We start from the raw sequence: 23,014 nt of genomic DNA, 5'->3' as shown, positions 1-23,014 counted from the left end.
TGTTCTAATCTGAGAATAGTTGTATTATGAATCAATAACACATGTAATTTAGATTAATCATTATAAATACACACACACAGACAAATGCCTGCAAGTCGTCCTTTGACTTTCAGCAGTGCATTCCTCATTATATATTAATTACTAATGAAATAAACAAGTGTCAAGAATTAAATCTTGTGGAGTATTTGATGCTGCAGGATGCAGAACATCTTCAACATTTTCCAGTTGAATGACATACTGATTTTATAATCATCACTGTGGAGAATGTCACTGTCTTAGTCACTGTTCTATTGTTGTGAAGAGACACCATGACCATGACAATTCTTATAACGGAAAGCATTTAACTGGGGCTGGCTTACAGTTTCTGAGGTTTGGTGCATTCTCATCACGGTGGGGAGTGAGAACATGGTGCTGGAGAGATAGCTGAGAGCTCTACATCCTTATCCATAGGTAGTAGGAGGAGACTCACTGGGCCCGGCTGGGGCTCCTGAAACCTTAGAGACCACCCCCAGTAACACACTTTCTCCACTAAGGCCACACCTCCTAATCGTTTTCAGTAGACACTGCCTGATGACTGAGCATACAAATATATGAGCTCAAGCCACCAGAGTCACTATGCACAAATGTATAGTGCAAAATTGCAAAGATATGTTGAAGGTCATTCCAGAAATTGTTAGGAAGCCTGCCCTAACCCCAAGCCAAATTTTGTTAACAATTTTCAAAAAATGAAAATCAAACTGGCAACTCAAATGGCAAATGTTAAAAATTACATTTACCAATTTTGTTGTGTGCGTGTGTTTGTGTCCATTCGTGGGTTTGTTGTTGAACTTGCAGGGGCCAGTTCTGGCCGTTTGCCATGTTGTTCTGAGCACCGAACTCATGCTATCAGGTTTGGCAGGCAGTAGGCACTTTTGCCTGATAGGCCATCTTGCTAGCTCTGCAAATTTTATACTCTGGGGCCAGAAGAGATAGCTCAGTGGTTAACAACACTGGCTGTTCTTTCAGAGGACCCAGGTTCAATTCCAGCATCCCCATGACAGCTCACGACTGTCAGCTCATGTCAGCAACTACAGTTCCAGAGGATCTGATGCCTCTGTGGGTACCAAGCATAGACATATATACAGAAGAAACACCCTATATACTTTACATTAAAACAGTATAAACAAAATTAGGTATTCTAGGATTGGGGATATGCCTCAGTAGTTAAAGTGTAAGCATGAGGACCTAGGATCAGATTTCTAGAACCCACATAAAGGCTGGGGTGCTCACCACTCCAGAACTTGGGGACAGAGATGGGTAGATTCTCAGAGCCAGCCAGTCTAGCCAAATCGGTGAGCTCTTGGTTGAGTAAGATATCTTTTATTATTATTACTGGGACTGGCACGTGCCACGGTGTACAGATATGGAGGCCAGAAGGTGAGTTAATGGATTTGGGGAGCTCACAGTGGGGATCAGGGCAGGCGCTCCTTCTCTGGAAGCTTTGCCTCTGTCAGGGCACCCTATGTCTTTCAGGGAAAGATGTTCTCATATGCTCAGCGGTGGGGCGCCTGGGGGCGCACTCCTCTCCTTCAGCCTTAAAGTGCATTCTGCAGATTGAATTGAGGTAATCAGGCTTGTGTGTTAGCACCTTTAGCAGAATCTGAGGGATATTGGGACCGTGGCATGAGGGAACTGTAGAGTAGAGGCTAAGAACAAGGGACGTGAACCCTGGTTCTGTTACCTTAACTTTGTGGTTCTTGCAAAAGTTAGTTACCTTTCAAGGCATACTAATGCTTTTTCTAGTAGTTCCCACCATATAGGAAGGCAAAGCGAGAGGTCAGAAAACCACCACTGTTAAGTTTCAGTATGTCTGTGGGGGACCATGCCCCTGACCCTCACCTGAAACTCATTATGTAGATCAGGCTGGTCTTGAACTCAGCGATTCATCTACCTCTGCAGTTGGCTGTTCTGTATTTTGTTTTTTGTTGGGTTTTTTTTTTTTTGGTTGTTTTTTTTTTTTTTTTTTTTTTTGGATTTGTTTTTTTTCCGAGTCAGGGTTTCTCTGTGTAGCCCTGGCTGTCCTGGAACTCACTCTGTAGACCAGGCTGGCCTCAAACTCAGAAATCTGTCTGCGTCTGTCTCCCAGAGTGCTGGGATTACAGGCGTGCACCACCACTGCCCGGCTGTTCTGTGTTTTATTAAATAAACTTTTTTTTTCACCAAGTTCTATTTGTGGACTGAAATATGTCTTTTTCCTATGAAAAGGGAAACCTTAGCTAGATTTTTTTTCAATTGAGTTAAAAATATCTGAAGGCAACAGAAAAGTTACTAATCATAAGCCTAAGGTAGGCTATTTTTGAACTAGTTTTATATACAAGAATAGCCACGTCGCCAGTTTCTGCAAACTAAACCCTTGTTAGTTACCTTCCTGCTGGTATAATTAGGTAGGAAGGATTTAAAGGTTTGCACCACAGCAGTTTAGGAACAGTGGCAAAGGTCTTTCATAATAGCACGGAGAGGCACCATTCAAATGACAAAGTTGCCAAGCAAGGCTTTTAACACTCTTTACCCTCCCCCACGGCATCCAGCTACCTTATAGACTATTTCAATTGTGAAGAGCAAGAGCCTCTTCTGCACTTGGGGCATAAAATCTATGCTAAGAGATGAGATTACAAAGTGGTTGCCTGTCGGGCACATTTTCCTGGGATTTTGCTTTGTTAGTCTACGTGGTTTTGGCACATCAGTTGCCAACATGTAAGATGTAGAGATCTCATACAAAACTTCAACGTTATGGTTTTGAGAACAACAACAACAAAAAAGGAGAATACGATTATCTTAATGGTGGACCCCCTTAAGGGCATGGATGGATACACCCACTTCCATCTAACATCCCTATTGTCTTCCACCAGGCCAGTGTCATTCATTCGCTGCTTTATTTGCCAGGCCTCTACAGACATCTGAGTCTGCAAACACTATCCAGACCTTTACTGTCTCCCTTCAAAGCTTACTTTGTTCTGCCCCAAGTCCCTCATCAGATTTTAAAGCAATAGCTAGGTAATCTGATCAAGTACGTGTACTTTTACATGCGCTTTCTGGAGATAGCATCTCAGCAGAAAGAGATGACCATGCGGGTGGATCTTACAGTATCACGGGATTGCAGTCAGGATTGCCAGTGTGCACTCTTAACTTACTCCAGTCCTAGGAGCCACGCCGCACAGCTCTCGGCTGGACCAAGGCAATGCTCTCCTTTGTAGACAATGGACGCTGGGCTACATGTGAAACCTACTTAAGCATCAGTGTGCAGATCATCCAATTACACTACAAACTGCTACTAGCAATTCTGACACGAGCTTCCTCGTAGGCTTCAGGGTACTGGCCTGACCACATTTCCCCTCACCTGTTTTCGGGACTGCTTTTGCGCTAGACAGTCGCGCCCAAGAAACGCGCGCATCTAGCATGAGCTCATCTCTCGGGGGCGTTTCCAGAAGGCCCGGCCTGGCAGTGTGCGCCCGCTGCAAAGGGCTTCCCCCACCCCCACGACATCAGCGGCCCCCCGCGATGGGCGGGCGCGGCTGCCCAGAGGCGCTCCTTCTCAGGAAGCTTTGTTTCCATTTGAGCGCTAGATGGTTCGGCCTCAGACGCGGTGCCCTGTGTTTTTCAGGGAAAGACATTCTCATAGGCTCTGCACGCGCGGTGGGGCGCCTCGGGCGCACTCCGTGAGCCGCGCCCGCAGAGCTCCCGGGAATGGGGACGGCCTCTCGCCCCACTAGACCGCTCGGGGCCCGGCCCTCTGGCCGCAGCATTTTCGGAGCAGCTGCACAGCCAGCATGAGCATCGGATCGGAAAGCAGATGCAGGCCGACCACTCAGCCTGGCCGCCCGCTCTAGGGACCACCCGAGGCCAATCCCACTGCAGCTAGGTCTTGCGATTGCACGGCAGTGAGCGCCCATTGGCCGCCGCCACGAGCTCCTTCACCCTCCTTCTCCCTTTTGCGGCTCCCCTCCCCCGCGCTAGAGCTCCGATGCTGCAGACCAATGAGATGGCACTTTATAGATGCCCTCCCTCCGCTTTCTTCTTCTCCCCGCCTCAAAGAGGGAGGGGACGTTCTGACTGGCCAGATGTCCTCGGAAGCCCCCTTCCCTTCACCAATCACTGCGAAAGGTACACGCCCAGCGGAGTTGCCCAGCCAATGGGGAAACGGGCACGGCGCCCACCCGTGCAGTTCCTCCCGCGACTCGGGAGTTTCGCCGTCCTTAACTCTTCAGGCTTTTCCCTGAGGGCCAACAGCTCTGATTGGCCACCGCCGCTATTGTCGAATCTTCTCTCCAGCCAGCCACAGAACAAGGCGAACCCTCTTTCCTTCTGTTCGGCTACCTTCGGCATTCCTCGTTGCCGGGGCGTGGTCTCCCAGCGGCGTCTCCTCATTGGTTATTCAGGCCGCTCGGCTTTTTCCGGCAGGAGCTGCAAGCAAGCGACGTCTTTGATTGGTTCCGGCTTGGGTTTCGGCTCCACAGCCGAAGCTGGCGGGCGCGGGCTCGGCGAGCGATTCCCAGACGCTTGTTACGCGGGCGGCGGGGCGCTGGGCGGTGTAAGGCTGGGTGGGGGAGGAAGGAGGCGGAGGACGAGTAGGAAGGGGGAGGGGGAGTGGGGAAGGGCTAGGCGGCTGCGCAGACGGCGCGCCTCGCACAGAGCAGCCCCCGACCCGGCCGAATGCGGGCTTGTGTCGCCGCCGCCGCCGCCGCCTGGGCCGAGTGACAAAGGAAGGAAGGCAGCGAGGAGGAGCCGGCCCTGCAGCCGCTGACAGGGCTTCGGGCTCGGGGCACAGCGCGGACACTTCCCGAGCAGCCGCTGAGCAGAGGCGAGGGGCGGAGGCCGGCCGTGCCGGGGCCGCGGACGGGGGAGGGGACCCCGAGGGACGGAAGCGGTTGCCCGGTTCCCATGTCCCCGGCGTATGGGGAGCAGTCTGGGAGCCGCTGCCTGGGGTCTGAAGGGAGCTGCCTCCGCCGCCGCTGCCGCCATGGCCGCTGGATCCAGCCACCGCCTGCAGCTGCTCCTGGCGCAATGAGGAGAGGAGCCGCCGCCACCGCCCGCCGCTGACTCGCGACTGCGCTGCCCTCCGGTTCACCCGGCCGCCGCCGCCGCCAGACCGCCGGATCCCGCTGCCGCCGGAGCCGCAGCCTTTGCCGTCGCATCTCCGAGCCATCTCCTCCCTCCTTCCCATCCCCCTTCTCTTCAAGCGTGAGGCTCGTGATCCTTCCGCCGCTTCCCTTCTTCATTGACTCGGAAAAAAATCCCCGAGGAAAATATAATACTCAGAGTACTTATTTTCAATCAAGTATTTGCCCTCGTTCACGTGATATATATATATATATTTTTAAGGATTCCACTCCACCCTTTTTCTCCTCTCCCAGGAAAGGGAGGTGAAAGAATTGTATTTTTCCCCCCAGCTCTAAATCATCTATGTGTTAAATATCCGTACCGATCTGTCTTGAAGAAATACAGAGCTCCTTTTTTTTTTCTTCTTCTTAAATAGCTATACAAAAGGAGTGAAAAGCCAAGAGAACGAAGTCTTTCTTTTCTCTTTCTTGCGGGAGAACTTAATGCTGCATTTATCACTAACCTAGCACCCTAACATAAAACAAAAGGAAGAAAAGGATTAAGGAAGGAAAAGGTGATTCAAGAAGAACCATCATGTCGGGGCGACCGAGAACCACCTCCTTTGCGGAGAGCTGTAAGCCAGTACAGCAGCCTTCAGCTTTCGGTAGCATGAAAGTTAGCAGTGAGTATCGATTTTATTTTACACCCTTTCTCCACCTCACCATTAAGATAAGAAACCTCGGAATATGGGGATCTTACACTAACAGACCTGCTAGAACAGTCAGTGGTAGTGGAAAAGGGCAAAACCTGCCTTGAGTCAAGACGAGGCAGCTCCTTTTTCTCCTCCCATACCCGTACCCCCTCCCCCAGCCTCATTAACCTTGAATTGAGAGAATATTAGTTTTCTTTGGCTGATTGGATTTGAAACTTCTTTCCTTACGTTCTCCATGCTTCTGGTAGTCAGTCTTTTCAAGTGCTCCAGTGCCTCCAAGTTAAACGGTGGACGCGTTCCCTTGCCCATCCCTTTGAATAAAGGAGAGGACAACGCTTGATTAATAAACCATGATGTACATTTGCCGAGCCCGTGTCTTCTGGAATGAGGGAGTTTATTTTAGTTAGCTCAGGTTATCATGGTATTCCAAATAGAGATATTAAATGTCCCAGTCTCCTAATATTTCCTAGTTGCCCGTGTGACTACACAAAGTATTTTTGAATCTGGAGATGAACTTGATTGGTAACCCACATTCCCATTGGAGCAAACAGGCATCCATCCCTCACTCCTCTAGGGGCTGGTGGGAGCTGATAACTATCCCGCAGCAGTCGCATCTCTAAGTACATTGTTTTCAAGTGGTTTAATGTGTTACCTCTTAACCTTCCTGTTTTGACATTACCAATCTGCCACCATATAATTTGTTTAATCAAAAGGTAACTTGGAAGGAGATTCAACTTTTGATTGAGGTTGTATTGTCATTTTGCCAAATACTAAGTTAAGTGTTGTCACTGACTAGTCATTTAACTTTAATTTTGAGGAGGCATTGCATTCATTATTTGTTAATTTTTTTTTTTAAAGAGTACAAGTGGATACCCTTTTAGGGTTATTTAAAATGTATCAGTATCTGTCAGTCTTTTGCTCGGGAATCTGTGCTGAAAAAGAGTCTGTGTTCTTGAAGTGTTTGGTATACTGAGTATCCAGTGTTCAAATGTATCTATTTGTGGAGATGTTTATGTGGTATTTCATGACAGCTTATTAGAACATAGTTGCAGATTCTGGCCAAAATGTCTATGTTGTTTTCCTTATTCGATGAGAAGGAAGAGGGAGGACATAGATAAAACTATTTTATTGCCTAGAGGACCTGATGTAACTGAAGAACTAAGATTTTTAAAAATTCAAATTGCATGTGCTGTTATATGCAATTGATTAAGCACTTGGAAGTGATTGCTTTTAGTTACAGGCAGGATTTTAGTTCTATAGGCTTTCGGAACTTGTCTGAAACAGAGAAATCCAAAGTTATTATCCAAAGTGATAGCTGAGTGGGAGAGATTTTTGCAAGTTAACTTTTTTTTTTCCTTCAGTGACTAGCTAATTTAGGATGCAGGGCATGTTAAGAGGAAAGCTGATTTCGCATCTTTCAGGGAAGGGTCATGCTTTCTAAGCACTTCATGGAGTCATTTGAAAGGAATTTAAAAAAAAAAAAAGCTAGGGTAATTTTCAGTTATGATGGAGTAGCCTTCATGGTAACTACTGAAGAGCCTTTCCTGGTACTTCGGTATTTGTGTGTTGTATGCTTTGGCTAGTTAAAAAAAAAACAAACAAAAAAAAAACCTGCTTAGCCAATTTTAGACCACTTATTTATTTAGGTTTATTGTACAGATCTGTAATGCAAGAATATATACCAAAATTGGGGACTTTTCATATTGTTTCCAGGATTTTCTTTGAAAACAACATATTCTTTATAGAGATTCTTTAGGATGGAGGAAATCCAAGAGGAATATAGTTTAAAGTGTTTTAATTTTATATTACCATATCAGTCAACATTTAAAAAGATTAGAGTTTAATGTTAATTATCACTTTTTTTTAATAACCTTGACATTAAGGACATGTAGATGAAAGAGGCATTTGTTAGGTGCTGGTGTTCTAAAAGGCACATATGACATTATATATAGTCCCTGTTCCCAGAACCTCTGATGCCAAGGCAGACATTCAGAAAAAGGTGGAGACAATAGCCTAATAACTGCAGTATTATTAAATGCCAAGTGAACCATTTGTTCAGAGGGACAAAGGAAAAAAGGGGTGATGAGACAGGAGCAGGAAGATTTCTACAGAGGTGCTTCTTAAACAGGTGCTCGCTAAGTCCACGAGCCAATGGAGAAGCCTGCAGTGCACTGGGTGGAGGAAGGCGAGCCTAGTACAGCCTGCTCTGCATGGAAGGTGGAGGGCAAGTTGTTGTATCTCAGTTCCCGGGGCCTACGTAGAGCAAGGGCATGCGTGGGGCTGGAGGTTAGAGGAGGGTTGGTTAATCAAGAGCAGAAGAGGCCTGTACAAATTTGGGTGGAGATCTAAGAGCTGTCTGCACTAACTGGATCGCTGAATAAGACATTCTGCGGGGGTTTGTATAGCTGAGTGGAGAGGCATTCGAAGCCTTTTGGCTATAGTAGACTATGTTATAGCTCACAATGTAAATGTGAACATAGGATGAAAGGAAGAGATTTGAAGACTGGTGAGGGAAAGCTGGCAGGGCTCTGGATTGGACTGAAGGAGAATATTTGTGGAGTCAGGAGTTAAAAATAAAGTCTGAGGTTATTGGTCTGGAAGACTTGACCGCTGAGTTACATTGTTCATTGTAATGGGAAATTGAGAAAATGCTGAGGCGAGAGGGTGGATGAGTTCAGGTTTTAAAAGTGGCATACAATAAGTACCCTTGAGATTTAGCAAACAGCAGTTAGTTACTGGCAGAAACTTAACTTTCTAGTCTGTTAATTTCTAATCCTAATTTAGAAGTGTCAGGTTGTATTTGAGGGCAGTAACTAAAGGTTATACTTAAGTACATAAGCATTTTTGTTTTGAGACAGGGTTTCTTTCTGTGTAGCCCTGGCTGTTCTTGTACTCACTTGTTATGTAGACCTGGCTGGCCTTGAACTAACAGAGACTGGCTTGCTTCTGCCTCCCAAATGCTGGGGCTAAAGGTGCCTTCCACCACTTGGTATTTTATGTAGTCTTAATCTTTGGGTCATTGTTGAATGTATTTTTTACAAGTAACGAATAATTCTTACGTAAAATTTGCCTGTAAAATGATACCTTTAATATTTAATTAAAAATTGATTGTAACATTTTTTTTGTTGAGGCATTTATCCCAAGATTAAGTATATTTCAAATGCTTTTTATTTTAATTTGTTTTTATTTTATGTGTACTAGTGTGTTACCTATATGTATGTTTGTGTGAGAGTGCTGGATCTTGGAGTTACAGACAGCTGTGAGCTGCCATGTGGTTGCTGGTAATTGAACTCTGTCCTCTGGAAGAACAGTCAGTGCTCTTAACCACTGAGCCATCTCTCCAGCCCCTCAAATGAAATCAGTTTTCATTCGCATCCAGATTTATGAAGATTAAATGAATATCAACATTTATACTGATTCTATTGTAGAACAACATCTTTAACTTAAAAATAGAGAAAGTACATGGTAATTTTGGTTAACATTTTGTTAAATGCTTATGGTGAAGCTGGGCAGTGGTGGCATATGGCTTTGATCAGCACTCTGGAGGTAGAGGCACTTGAATCCCTGTAAGTTTGAGGCCAGCCTGGCATACAGAGTGAGTTCCAGGACAGCCAGGACTACACAGAGAAACTGTCTCAAAAAAAAAAAAAAAAAAAAAAAAAAAGGGCTTATGGTGAACCATTGGAAGTCAACTTGGCTAGTTGCCTAGGTACAATGTACAATGCTTGTATATAAGGTTTGGAAAGAGGAAAATACTATCACTTGAGTTGATTCATCATATGAATTTTTTTTGATTAACATTTTTTTTTTTTTTAGCAGCTGTGTGGAATGGCACAGACCTTTAATTCCAGCATGGAGGAGGCAGGCTAGTCACTGAGTTCAAGGCCTGGTATACATAGCAAGTGAGTTAGTTCCAGGCCAGCCAGGACTGCAGAGAGAGACCCTATCTCAAAACAAAAAAATCATTACCAAAAATAGACCAATTTATAGTTGTATAGTAAGTATTCTGCAGTATACTACAAATTATACTGTCTTATAATAATCAAAGACTAGTTAGCAACTTGGAAGTGCCCTAGTTTCCAAGGAAGGTTTATTTCCTTGTGGTATGTAAGAAGTAGGTTATTAGGAGCCAGCTAATTTCTATTTTCCTTTCCTGTTTTTATTTATTTATTTATTTTGGAGACAGGGTTTCCCTTGTTGTTCTGGAACTAGCTTTGGAGAGACCCACATCTATCTTCCTTTGCCTCCCATGTGCTAGAATTAAAGTGTGCCCCACCACACCCATCTCACTAGCTAATTTCTTGATTTTCCTATTTAATGGAGGAAAAAAAAAAGCTATTGGTGTGGGAGATTGAAAACCAGGACCTTGAGCCGGGCGGTGGTGGCGCACGCCTGTAATCCCAGCACTCTGGGAGGCAGAGACAGGCGGATTTCTGAGTTCGAGGCCAGCCTGGTCTACAGAGTGAGTTCCAGGATAGCCAGGGCTACACAGAGAAACCCTGTCTCGAAAAAGCCAAAAAAAAAAAAAAAAAAAAAAAGAAAACCAGGACCTTGCTTTTCGCTCCTGTCAGCTAGATTGACTCACAGCTGTTAAAGGCTTAAGATATTTAGGTAAGCTTTGCGCGGACTTTTGCTGCATACACCTTGAGGATGCTAATTATCAAGTGACAAGCACTATTCCAAAACTTTAATGGGACCTAGAGATTGAGGAGTTTATTATAGCTGACTGGGAACTGCATTTAGAAAATGAGGCGTCTTCTCCTATTTCTACCCCTTCAGATGGTACTTGCATCCAGTTTCATCACTATCTTATACTGGACTTGAATTGTAGGCATGAGGTTTTGTTTTAGGCAGACAACTCTGGGAAAGCCCAAGTTATTAAGTACTAGCAGCATACTATGTTATGAGGAAGCTATTTTTTAAATATTATACATTTATTAAAGACTATATATTTATATTATTTATTAAATACAATAGATAGATAGATAGATAGATAGATAGATAGATAGATAGATAGATAGATAGGTAGATAGATGGTTCTGTCTTCAGACACACCAGAAGAGGGAATCAGATTCCATTACAGATGGTTGTGAGCCACCATGTACTGGTGCTGGAATTGAGTTCAGGACCTCTGGAAGAGCAGTCAGTGCTTTTCACCTCTGAGCCATGGCTCCAGGCCCAGGAATCTTTGTGTGAGCTTTGTGCATTGAGAAGGCTAAGAAACATGCTGACCCTAGTGCGACAGTTCCTTCTTTTCTGTTTCTGTTTTTATTCTATACTTTCCATTAACATTTTTGCATTTGTTAATTTAGTGTCTGTGTATGTGCATGTTGAGGTTGGAGGAATTCGCTCTCCCTCCATTTCTTGGGTGCTAAGGTTTGAACTCGGATCATCAGGTTTGGTGGCAAGGGCTTTTAGCAGCTTTTTACCAACTGAGCTGTTTTTCTTTTTTGGATTTTAAAATAAGGTTAAAATAAGGGGCTTGAGGGACAGGGATGAGGACAGGCAGGATGTGAGGAGGAGACTAGTGCCCTCCAGTGTGAGTGGGGTGCAGAGGGCATTGGTGGGGCAGCAGTAAGGCCTGCTCCCAAGACAGGACCGACCTGATTCCCCAGGCACTGCTCCACAGAGAACATAGTCACTCTGAGGAAACAAAGTTGTTGGAACAGTTAGCATCATCTTCTCTCTGATCTTTTGGGGATGTTCCAGTGGTGGTAAAAAAGAAAACCATGTGTAATTTGAAGAAAAAGTGTTTCATGGTGCATGAATCTCAGTGTGGATATTGCAGGCTTGGTATCTGACTTGGGTTATATAAATAGTTTTTTATTATCACAAAAATTGCCTTTGAAACTTTTGAATATGATGTGGAAAAGTACGTGAGTAAAAGCTTCTGTGCAGAAGTGATAATTGATGGAGAAACATGCTTTTTTTTTTTTTTTTGAGACAGGGTCTCTTTGTGTAGCCCTGGCTGTCCTGGAACTCACTCTGTAGACTAGGCTGGCCTCGAACTCAGAAATCCGCCTGCTTCTGCCTCCCAAGTGCTGGGACTAAAGGCGTGCACCACCACTGCCTGGCCAAAGATTTATTTATTTATTATATGTAAGTACACTGTAGCTTTCTTCACACACTTTTTCTTCTCACTCCAGCCCTGCTCTCTCACTGTAGTTGTCTTCAGTGAGCCATCATGTGGTTACTGGGATTTGAACTTACAACCTTAAGAAGAGCAGTCTGCACTCTTAACTGCTGAGCCATCTTTCCAGCTCGGATTTTTTTTTTTTTTTTTTTTTTTATTTATTTTTTTGGTTTTGTTCGAGACAGGGTTTCTCTGTGTAGCCCTGGCTGTCCTGGAACTCACTCTGTAGACCAGGCTGGCCTTGAACTCAGAAATCCGTCTGCCTCTGCCTCCCAAGTGCTGGGACTAAAGGCATTTGCTACCACTGCCCGGCAACATTTTTCTTGAAATGACCTTTCCGTTAAGTTCACAGAGGAGGGCAGTTGGCATGGTTCAGCAGGTGAAGGCTCTCAGCGATGGCCTCAGTTCAGTCCCAGGATGAGGAACTGGGACTGCAAGCTGGCTACCCTGTCCCACAACTCTTCAAGGAGGGCCAAGGGGATTGAAGCCTTTAAAGGATAATTTAGCAATGACTCTGTGACTTTTCACCATAGTGGTTTTGAAATTAGTTTCAGGTGTACCTATTAGTAAATATAGTATGTACTTCTAGTTTCCTGAAAAAATATTAGGATTTACGCCAGCCCAAAAGGGAAAATAGTATGTGGCTTTCTTTTGATCATTTTTTTTGGGGGGGGGGGGAGAGTATTGGTAGTCTGTGAATAAATCTGCTTCTGCCATATATTTTTATCCCCATATATTAACAGGAAATGCTTCTCCAAATTAGTCATTAATAAGAGTTCTTGCTCACTCTCTCTCCCCCATACCCTTCCTTCTCTCTCCAGGGTTTCTCTGTGTAGCCCTGGCTGTCCTGGAACTTACTCTGTCCCTAAACTCAGATCTACCAGCCTCTGCCTCCCTAGTGTTGAAATTAAGGCATGTGCCACCCATGCCTGATGTTTCTTTCAGTTGTTCATGAAAAGATTATTATCCCTTCTTACAGAATTTGATGCTAATTCCAACTAGTAATTATTTTTCTGGACTATTTTTTTGAGACAGGGTTTCTCTGTGTAGCCCTGGCTGTTCTGGAACTCATTCGGTAGACCAGGCTGGCCTCGAACTCAGAAATCCGTCTGCCTCTGCCTCCCAAGTGCTGGGATCAAAGGCGTGCACCACCACTGCCTGGCTCTGGAATACTTTTTAAATTGTGTTTTCAGCCAATTATTCAGCTATATATCATGCATTTGTTAGTGCCTATAATTGGAGCCTCCTTCCTTCTGGTCCCCCTCCTCCCCGCACCCAAGAATAGAAGTTAATCAATAAGACAGTAGATTCTTTGGAATCTGACCCTTTTAGAATTGGTTAGTGATTGGCAAAATAAGCCAAAAAATTCAGATTAAAAGCTGTGAACAATGTGAATATGCTGCTGTTAGCCCTGGCATTGGGCTGACAGATTCGTAGCTTTGTGTCCAGTTTGTATTTATCTCAAAGCTTTTTTTAAAGAGTTATTTAACACTTTCTAGTCTGCTTTTTCAACTTTTTACATGCTGATCTATTTTGCTGATGCTCTTTTAAGTGGTTTTTTTTTTTTTAAATTTTTTGTTCTGTTTTTTAAAATGTTATGAAAAGTTGTGTAGAGAGGGACTGTGTGAAACCCTGGCCTGTGCCGTGACAGTTGAAAAGTAGGTATCTTGACTGTGCCAAAGGACTGTTTGTTTTGAGTGTCTGAGAAATTTGCAGGAACTTCAGAAAGACCGCGTTTCTCTGCATGTGACGTTCTCTGCTTCTCGTCTATAAAAGTCAGGTAATACCTTTCAGTGAACTCCCCGTTTCTTTCTTGGCATGTTGAAGAGACTGAGTTGAGTCAAACGTTTTGATTTGGTCATCTACCCTCTAAGCCCTACTTGTCCGGTGCAGCCTTAACTGCTCTTCCCTCTAGTAGTCTTTGTCCCTTTATTGATCAGGATAATTTTAGTTGATCTTTAAAAGTAGCATGAGGCAAGCCCTGTGATCCCAGCTGCTCAGAGACTGAGGCAGGATAGCAAGTCCAAGGGCTGCTTGGGTGGCTGACTCTCTGTCAAAATACGTAAAAAGAGCACTGGGGAGAACACTGGGCCCTGGGGTGCTTGCCCAGCATGTTTGAGCCGGGTTCATTCTCCAGTACTAGGAATAAATTCAAGGCAAATAAAAGCAGAATGAAGTTAACACTGTTTCTGCCTTCTCACTGTCATGTCCCTCTACCTTTTGTTATAATTAAACTTACTTTTAGTCAAACTATGAAATCATTCCCACTCTCTAGACATTGGACAGTAGTCAGAGCTGAAGCAGGTTGTGAAAACGCCCACACTTTCTTTTGAGCAGAGCTGCAGTGGAGTATAATTCATATACCATGTTTACTCGCTGAACATTTAGTGGTTATTAATGTTTTCATAGAGCTGTGTAGCCATCACTGTGACCTAATTTTGGGATATTTTTCTCAATGCCCCCTCCACACACACAGAAACCTTGGGTCCATTACTGGTCTCTTTATCATCTGTTGCCATGATCTAGGCAAGCATTAATCTTTGTATCTCGTCTGGATTTTATATACATGGATCTATAGTATGGTCTTTTCTCCCCCTCTCTTACTTCTTTGTTTTGGTTTTTAAACCAGGGTCTCACTGTCTATTCCTTGCTGGCCTGGAACTTGTTGTGTAGACTAGGTTGGCCTCAGACTCGAGATCTTCCTGTCTCTGTCCTCTTGAGTGGGGTTACAGGAATGCACCACTATGCTTGTCCTGCCTTTGTCCAGGGTTGCACTCTGAAATCCAGGGTGTCCTGGGACTTGTGATCTTCATGCCTTTGCTTCCCCAGTGTCTGGTAGGCTGAAATTGCAGACATGATTTGCTACCACATCTGTCACTGCCTTTCCTTTATGACTAGCTTCTTTTCCTTGACACGTCTTACAGTCTTCCATGCTAAAGCATGTACGATAAAAAGGCTCCCTTTTTTTTTTATTGCTGAGTAATAATTTCATTAAATGGACGTGTCATGTGCATCAGTCCATTAACATTTGGGTTTTCTGGTTTTTGACTGCACAACTAATAACTGCTTTGGACATTCATGAGCAAGTTTTGATGTGGGTGTATTTTAAGTCTTATATACCTAGAAATAGAAAGAATATGTACCTAGAAATGGAACTGCTGGATCATATGGTAACTTGTTGGTCATTTTAAAGAACTCTGAAGCCTTTTCTAAATTCATAAGTTTCTTTCTGTTATTTTGTTTTAAAATATCTTTGTTACCATTTCTTTTTCTTGTACTGTTTGTAGTGATACAGGCTTGATTTTCCTCCACAGATTTATTAGTTTTTCAGGCTCTTTTGGATTTCTACTTGCTGTAACTCCTTTTCTTTCCCCACAGCATCCTTTTGTAAAGGGCCCTAATTTGACTGCTGGTACCTGAGCTGGTGGGTCTCCAGGATCTTTTGAGCAGCTGACGTCATTCTTCTGTCACTTGAGTCATGTGTTTGTGTATTGCTGCAGAGTTATTATCTAATATTATCTTGTGACATCAGCCAATAGTGCTCAAAGTTATGATTTGGTAAATATATCTGGAAATATTCTTAGTTGATATGTATTTACTTAATTCACTTAGTTTTGAGGAGAATCTCACTGTGTAGCACAGGCTGGCCTTAAGTTTGCTGTTCTCCTGTGTTAGCTCCCTGAGGAGGGATTGGGTGTGTGCCACTATACTTCTGTCAGTGATTTTTTCTGTATTTGTTCCAAAGGGAAATAGGAAAGGTATGTGGTTTTTACAAATATCTTCACCTCTTCTACATGAGACACAGGTTTTTGGATGTTTCTTATTAATTTATGATCAGTTGATGACTGAGAATTCTGCCAACTTCTAAGTGTATATATACCAGTTGTACATTCTGGGACTAGGGAAATAGCCATAGGATAAGTTCAGAGACCCAGTGGACCTAATATAAGTTGGACCAAAAATAGTGATCACCTGACATCCATAAACCTCTGCTTTAATTGGAGGACTGTAATGTTTCTTGGGGTCTCCTGGTATCAGCCCCCAATTCAGAACCAGTATGTAGTAGATCCTGGAAAGTCTGATTGGTTGTCTCCCCCCAACCCCCAAATGTACAGTTACTCTTGTAAAGAAGTATATGTCTCTCTGGGGAAGGACTGGGGAAAGGCTAACAGTAAAACTTTTAGATATTTTAGTCAGTGTTCTATTGCTGACATCATAAGCACGGCAGCTCATAAAAGAGAGAGCAATTAATTGGGGCTAGCTTATCGTTTCAGAGGTTTAGTCTGTTCTCACCATGGAGTGGAGCCACAGGGGCATGCAGGCAGCTCCATGGGGCATGCTAGGAAAGAAAGTAGCTAAGAGTTCTACATCTGGATCCACTGGCAGGAGGAAGAGGGGATCTGTGGGCCTGGCCTGGCTTGAGATTTTGAAACATCAAACCGTTGTACCAGTGACTCACTTCCACTGAGAAGGCCATCCCTACTCCAGGGAGGACACACCTCCTAGTCCTTCTCAAGTAGTGCCACTCCCTGATGACTAAGCATTCAAATACAGGAGCCACTGGGAGCCATTTTTTTCTCAAACTACCAGTGTTTTATCAAGGTTTTCCTTAGGAGAACTTGGCCCTCTCTTCTTCATTCAAGGAGTTCTAGGTCTACAGACTGGTTCAAGTCTGGAAATTGGTTCATGGGCCAAGAGTTCCGTACCTAAGATACAGTATAGCCTTTTTAAATTTGTTTGAAAATTTTTCTCAGTAAACAGATCAAACAGGCATCTTATCTATTTCATGCCTGGAAACACCACAATTGATTAGCCAGTACTAAAGGTCCAAGTGAGTCATTCCACCATAAAATTCATTTTGCCTGTGCTGACTTTTACAGGTCAGGCCATTTGACGTTGCTTTGTCTATTGTACCCATTGCAATAGGTATGATCACTTCACCTTTGGTGACTCAGTTCTGCCACTGGCCCCCACTGCTTTGGAGCGCAGTTAACCCATTGCATTTAATTTGTCCAACTGAGCAGGAATATCTCCAGCCCTAAGGTCTGCCACAGGGAAAAGGACAACAGTAAAGTTCTTCAAATGTGCTGGTGCCCCTTTCACCATTTGTATCTTAGAGGATGTCTTAGTCAGGGTTTCTATTCCAGGGCAAACATCATGACCAAGAAGCAAGTTGGGGAGGAAAGGGTTTATTGAGCTTCTGCTTCCGCGTTGCTGTTCATCACCAAAGGAAGTCAGGACTGGAACTCAAGCAGGTCAGGAAGCAGGAGCTGATGCAAAGGCCGTGGAGGGATGTTACTTACTGGCTTACTCAGTTTGCTTTCTTATAGAATCCAAGACTACTAGCCCAGGGATGGCACCACCCACGATGGGCCCTCCACCCGTGATCACTAATTGAGAAAATGCCTTACAGCTGGATCTCGTGGAGGCCTTTCCTCAAGGGAGGCTCCTTTCTCTGTGATAACTCCAGTCTGTGTCATGATGACACACAAAACCAGCCAGCACATAGGATTAGTGAGAGGCATGTCTCATGGATCTTCCTGTTGTGGAGGAGTAGGTTTTACACAGCATATTCGCTATAGCATTGCAGTTTTTCTGAGCTTTAACAGTCCCTTCATCAGCTAAGCAAAGGGATACCAGGCATCTCAACTCCTTTTCAGTAGGTTCTCTTGATGGATACTTAAGCCTATTCAAGCAAATTTCAGTCACCTTATTAAATTGTGTAAACTTCTGTATTAAACCTAGAATTTCCACTCAGTTGGCCCATATCAGTAAACGTAGCATGATCCAGTTTTATGTTCTTTCTGTCATATCCCACTTAAAATCCATTCCCACACAGATTCCCCAGATTTCTGACTGAGTGAATTAGAAAACTCATTAAATTATTTAGTAGTGTAGTACCTTTCCTCATGGACTATAGTTTCTATCTCCGCTCTAGGAGACTGTTTTATATTAAGTTTGGTTATAGGTGTAGAGGCAACTATTGGTAGACCCTGAGGGACATCAGTGTTATGGTCTTGCCTGGCATCACCTTCAGAGAAAGTCATTGCTGGTATAGCAGACAATGAAGGATTAATTTAGTCAGGGGTGAAAATGGCAATATTTCAGGCAGTGCCATTGGGAGCATACCTGCTGAGGGTGGAGAGACTACTCCTTCAGGTGAGATAAATCCTTGAGAATCTGAGGCTTAAAGTTCTGGACTTCAGTAGGGTCTTTCCACACATCCCCATCCCAAGTCCTAGGATCCCATTCTTTGCCAGTTAATCCCCTTATTAACCACTGACACCCTCTGAGGCTGAGCCTTAAAAAATCCCTTATCGACAGTAAGCAAAGGGATATGGGTCATCTCAGACTCCTTTTCAGTAGGTCCTCTTTTGACAAATGCTTCAGCCAACCATCCAAACAAACTTTGGTTTGGTTCAAACAAATTTTTGCTGTAATTCAGCCAACCTTATTCAGTTTGATTTTCCACAACTTGACCTCTGGGTACAGGAGAGAAGGTTCTCTTCTAGGGCGCACGTAGAAAGCTCTAGACTTTATGTGCATCTAGAGCCCATCAGTTTTTAAATCACTTGAGTTCATAGGAGTCACTGAGATGCTACACGTTGCTTGTTATTTTCCTTTTTCAATTTATCCAGACATGCCAGGAACAGCCTACCAGCATCCTCGGTTCCTTATATTCCCACGTTGTCAAACATTTAACGTGCAGAGTCGCCAAAACCATTGCCTTTCATGATTGGTGAATCTGGTAACCAAATGCATTTGTCTCCTCTTGATTGTAAAATAGCTCATGCTGTGGGCTTTCTCCAAAGACTTCAGTATCTGTCGGTGTTGGCAAATTGGAAAAACTATTTCAGATAACTTAGATTTCTTTCTTATACTTCTGTTGCTCTAGAACCACTTCTGTTTCACAAACATTGTCATTTTAAGTCCAAAACACTTGAGACATTATTGTCAGTATTTCATAGATGAGGAACCAAGGTAACTTTAATTGATGTATTCTGAATCTTAGAGCTAGTTGAGAATAAGTCCAGGTGCTGTGCTACATCTAGCTTCTCCAGACTTTGAGTATTTATTGCATCACTGTACAACACTAAGGAAATTTTATCTTTACCACAGTTTTAGAAGACACATGATTTATAAAAGAGGAAACTGAGGCTTAGTTGGACCTCACATCTAGTGAAATCCACAGCCACACACTGAACTCTTAAACTGAGGCAGGAGGTTAGGAAACTAGTAATGACTGCAGAGCTGCTGCTGAATTCATAATTTTTGTGGCTCCTAGATTTTAACTTTTACATCTTACTATACCACCGTTTGATTGCTATTGACTGCCGACTCTTGGGTTTACCCCTGGGAAACAGCAGCTCAATAGCAGTATAAGGAAGACCACTCCTTCATTTAATAAAAGGACAAGAGCAGCAAGGACTCGGCAGGCAGACCTCTATCAGTTGCTTTGTACAGATGAACTCCCTGCACCATAGGGAAAGATTGCAGAGCATATTATAAATTACAGCGTTTTGTTTTGTTTTGTTTTGTTTTTTTTTATTAAAATAAAGTTTGATACTATCTTTAGGTATCTATATTTATTTCTTTAGAATCAGTGTTTGACTAAGATCATTCTGGACTCCACTCTGATAAAATACAGTAGATAAAACACAGTAGATAAAATACAGTAGTTTTATTGTTTACTTGAAATAAAAATGACCACATTTTCTTTTGCAAGTGGTGGAATCCACCTCTAATATGCTTTAGAGGACTTTAGGGAAGGTGCACTTCTTAGGGATCTAGCATGTTTTAAGTATTAGTTGTGATCAGCAGATGTTGGATAGGTGTTACCTTTGTATTTTGTGTGAATCAAATATTTGTATATACATTCTTTTAGACTGTACTGTTTTTGAAAACTATTTTTAGTTTGGTGTGTATACATTGGCAATATGGTGTGCATTAACTACTATCATGTGTATTAACTGTTTCATTAAAATGACTAAATATGATAGAAACATCAGATTACTATGGAGTCTAACATTTTTCCCCCTACTAGGATGTCTAATGTATTCGTAGGAGCAATTGTTCTAAGATACTCTTCAAAAATATGGATAACTATTTTGACTCATTGAAAACCACTAAGGTTATTAAGAATTAAGCAGAATGCTTTATTTCCCCCATTAAGTTTTAGTTTCAGTCTTGCAGAAATGCTGTTGAGAAGCCTTTTCTTTTTTCTTTTTTCTTATTAGATATTTCCTTTATTTACATTTCAAATGTCACCTTTCCTCCTTACCCCTCCGAAACCCCCTATACCCCCCTCCCACTCCACTTACTAACCCCCTCCCCTTTCCTGACCTGGCATTCCCCTACACAGGGGCATCCAGCCTTTACTGGCCCAATGTCCTCTCCTCTCGTTGATGTCTGAGAAGGCCATTCTCTTCTACATATGTAGCTGAAGTCATGGGTCCCTCCATGTGTACTCTTTGGTTAGTGGTTTAGTCCCTGAGAGCTCTGGGTTACTGGTTGGTATATATTATTGTTCCTCCTATGGGGCTGCAAACCTCTTCAGCTCCTTGGGTCCTCTCTCTAGCTGCTCCATTGGGGACCCTGTGCTCAGTCTGTTGGTTGGCTGTGAGCTATGGGTATTTTGAACTTCCTTCTAAGAAGGACCAAAGTATCCACACTTTGGTCTTCCTTCTTCTTGAGCTTCATGTGTATGCCACCATGTCTAACATCGTGCTTTTTAAGTGAGAAATAAACATGATTTAATGTTTCCCCAACTATTTCAGGATGTCAAGTTTGGATTATAAAATTTCCCTTTTAGATTTGAGTTTTAAACTTAAGAGTTTTATCCTCTTATGAGGAAATCTTGAGTAGTAGATGACTATATTTGTACATAAATAATCTAATAACTTATTTTGAAATTATAAACAGTAATGTAAGAATCATTTGTAACTAATAATTTCTAAGGATGTATAGGGAGATTACTGTTTTAAAATCATTTGAAAAGATCTTGTGGATTAAACTACATATTTGATAAATACATAGTACCAGGAATATCTAGAGGAACAGAACTTATAGAATGAATGTATGTATGTGTGTATGTGTGTGCATATGTATGTATGTATGTATATATATATGTGTATACTTGCACACGCACATACATATGGGCTTTATTAGAGTGGATTACAGAGTGTGGTCCAGCTAGTCTAGTCTAACAATGGTTATCTGTTTAGTCCAGGAGGCTGGATGTCTCAGTTAGTCGTCAGTGTACTGTGGAATCCTGAAGTCGGCTGCAATGCCAGTGACGGAATGGACCTGTGAGCTAGAGTGAGAGCAAGCAGGCAGAGAGCCACCTTGCCTTTCCTGTGAACATTATATAGGCTGCAGCAGAAGATGTGGGCCAGGTTAAGGTGGAGTTTCCCACCTCAAAAGATTCAGGTTAAAAGTAAATCTTCCCACTTCAAATGATTTAGTTGAGAAAAAAAAAAACTTCCTAGCAAGTCTACCCAGCCCCTTGGGTTAGTTCCAGACTCAGTCAAGCTGGCGGCCAAGCACAACCACCACATGCAGATAGGAGTTTTTTGTTTTGTTTTGTTTTGTTTTTATCTTGCTGTGTTTTTCTGAGACAGTCTGACTGTATAAGCCATTATAAGCCTGTATAGGCTCTAGCTGGGCTGAAACTCACTATGTAGACCTTGCTGGCCTTGACCTCACAGAGACCTGCCTGCTTCCGTCTGCTGAGTGCTGGGGTATGTGTGGGCTAGCTACCACACCAGGCTGTTTGTGCTTTCAAAATAGTACTTAACATTTTAAGATTTATTTTATTTTTATGGATATGAATGTTTCACATGCATATGTGTATGTGTACCATGTGCATGCCTTGTACCTGTGGAGGTTAGAAGGTGTCAGATCCTCTACAACTGAAGTTATGGCTGCTTGTGCTTTCTAGAGGTCAAACTCAGGTCCTCTGTAAGAGCTCCTGCCTGCTGAGCCACCTCTTCAGCCCATTAAATGTCTTCTTTAAAAATTCATACATTTAGACAATGCGCTTTGACCATACCTATCCACTACCACCTCCCTGCAACTCCCCTTAATGCTTCCGGCCTGTCTCCCTCCCCACTCCCACTCCATGCCCTGCTTTTGTTGTTAATCCCAGAGTCCAGTTAGAGCCGCCCTCTGCATGTGGGACATGCACATGCACTGGGTCATGGGCAAACTGCTGATGGCCATGCAACAGGAGAGCAACTGCCCCTCTCGCTGTCCTTCAGTTGCCAACAGCTTCTCCGCTGCTGTTGCTGTCAGTTTTCAGGGGTACTCCCTCACTCCCATTTTGAATTCTGTTTTATGATTTTAAAATATCTACACAATTCCAAACTCCAACCAACATGTGTGAGGGAAAGGAACGTCTTATAGTCTTTCACTGAATAAAGAACCATGTTTCCCAGGTTTCAGTTAAGAATAGGCATATGTATGCATACTCATATTTTCTTAGAAGAAAGCTACATTTACTGTTTGTATCTTATTTTTATTTTACTTGAAAAAATGTTCAAGGTCATTAATGGCACCACATGGCACACTTTTCTTTAAAATTTATTTTCCATCCATCCATCCATCCGTTCATGCCCTCGTGTGTGGGCACATTGCTGCACTGTAGTGTGAGTGTGAGGTCAACAGCTTCCTGAAGTCATTCTCGCCTCTGTGTGGCCGTGGCAGTGTGCATGTGGTCATCAGGTGTGGTGGCAATGCCTTTACCATCTCTGCTGACCATCTTTTTGTGTCTGTACCGACTCCTGAATTTTTCAGCATATAGTTTCATATTTATTGATATTGGGAATTTTTGTATAAAGATATTTTAGAAACGTTGGGGTATTCTATTTTTGTTTTTTATCAAGGCGTCATTTTCGCAGACAGTCTCAGAGCAGTAGAGGTGTACACAGTAAGATGTTTGAAGTGTCCTGACTCTGGTTTGTGCTCTGTCTCTCAACCTTCACCTTGAAGCTTGACACAGCTAGTTCAAGACATTTTCCTAACAGTTACACATTACAAAGTGATTTTAAAGAAAATATCATATTGTGTTACATCATCTGCAACACCATGGTTTC

The 23,014-nt window shown here is 43.1% G+C and overlaps 1 protein-coding gene across 2 annotated transcripts in view; it reads left to right on the top strand.

Moving 5' to 3' along the window:
* Positions 1-4,655: 4,655 nt before the first annotated feature.
* The window catches only part of Gsk3b (glycogen synthase kinase 3 beta), a 143,471-nt gene continuing 125,112 nt past the window's right edge, over positions 4,656-23,014 (top strand). The window contains exon 1 of one of the 2 annotated variants that reach the window (XM_052158964.1): positions 4,656-5,758. In XM_052158964.1, coding sequence (XP_052014924.1) covers positions 5,671-5,758 — 88 coding nt within the window. In that variant the 5' untranslated portion in view covers positions 4,656-5,670. The remainder of the gene's footprint in view (positions 5,759-23,014) is intronic. The other variant, XM_052158965.1, reaches the window with a different exon arrangement.

The sequence above is a fragment of the Apodemus sylvaticus genome, chromosome 15 (genome assembly GCF_947179515.1).
Source record: "Apodemus sylvaticus chromosome 15, mApoSyl1.1, whole genome shotgun sequence".
NCBI lineage: Eukaryota > Metazoa > Chordata > Mammalia > Rodentia > Muridae > Apodemus > Apodemus sylvaticus.
This window is presented reverse-complemented; position numbering and strand designations above follow the sequence as displayed.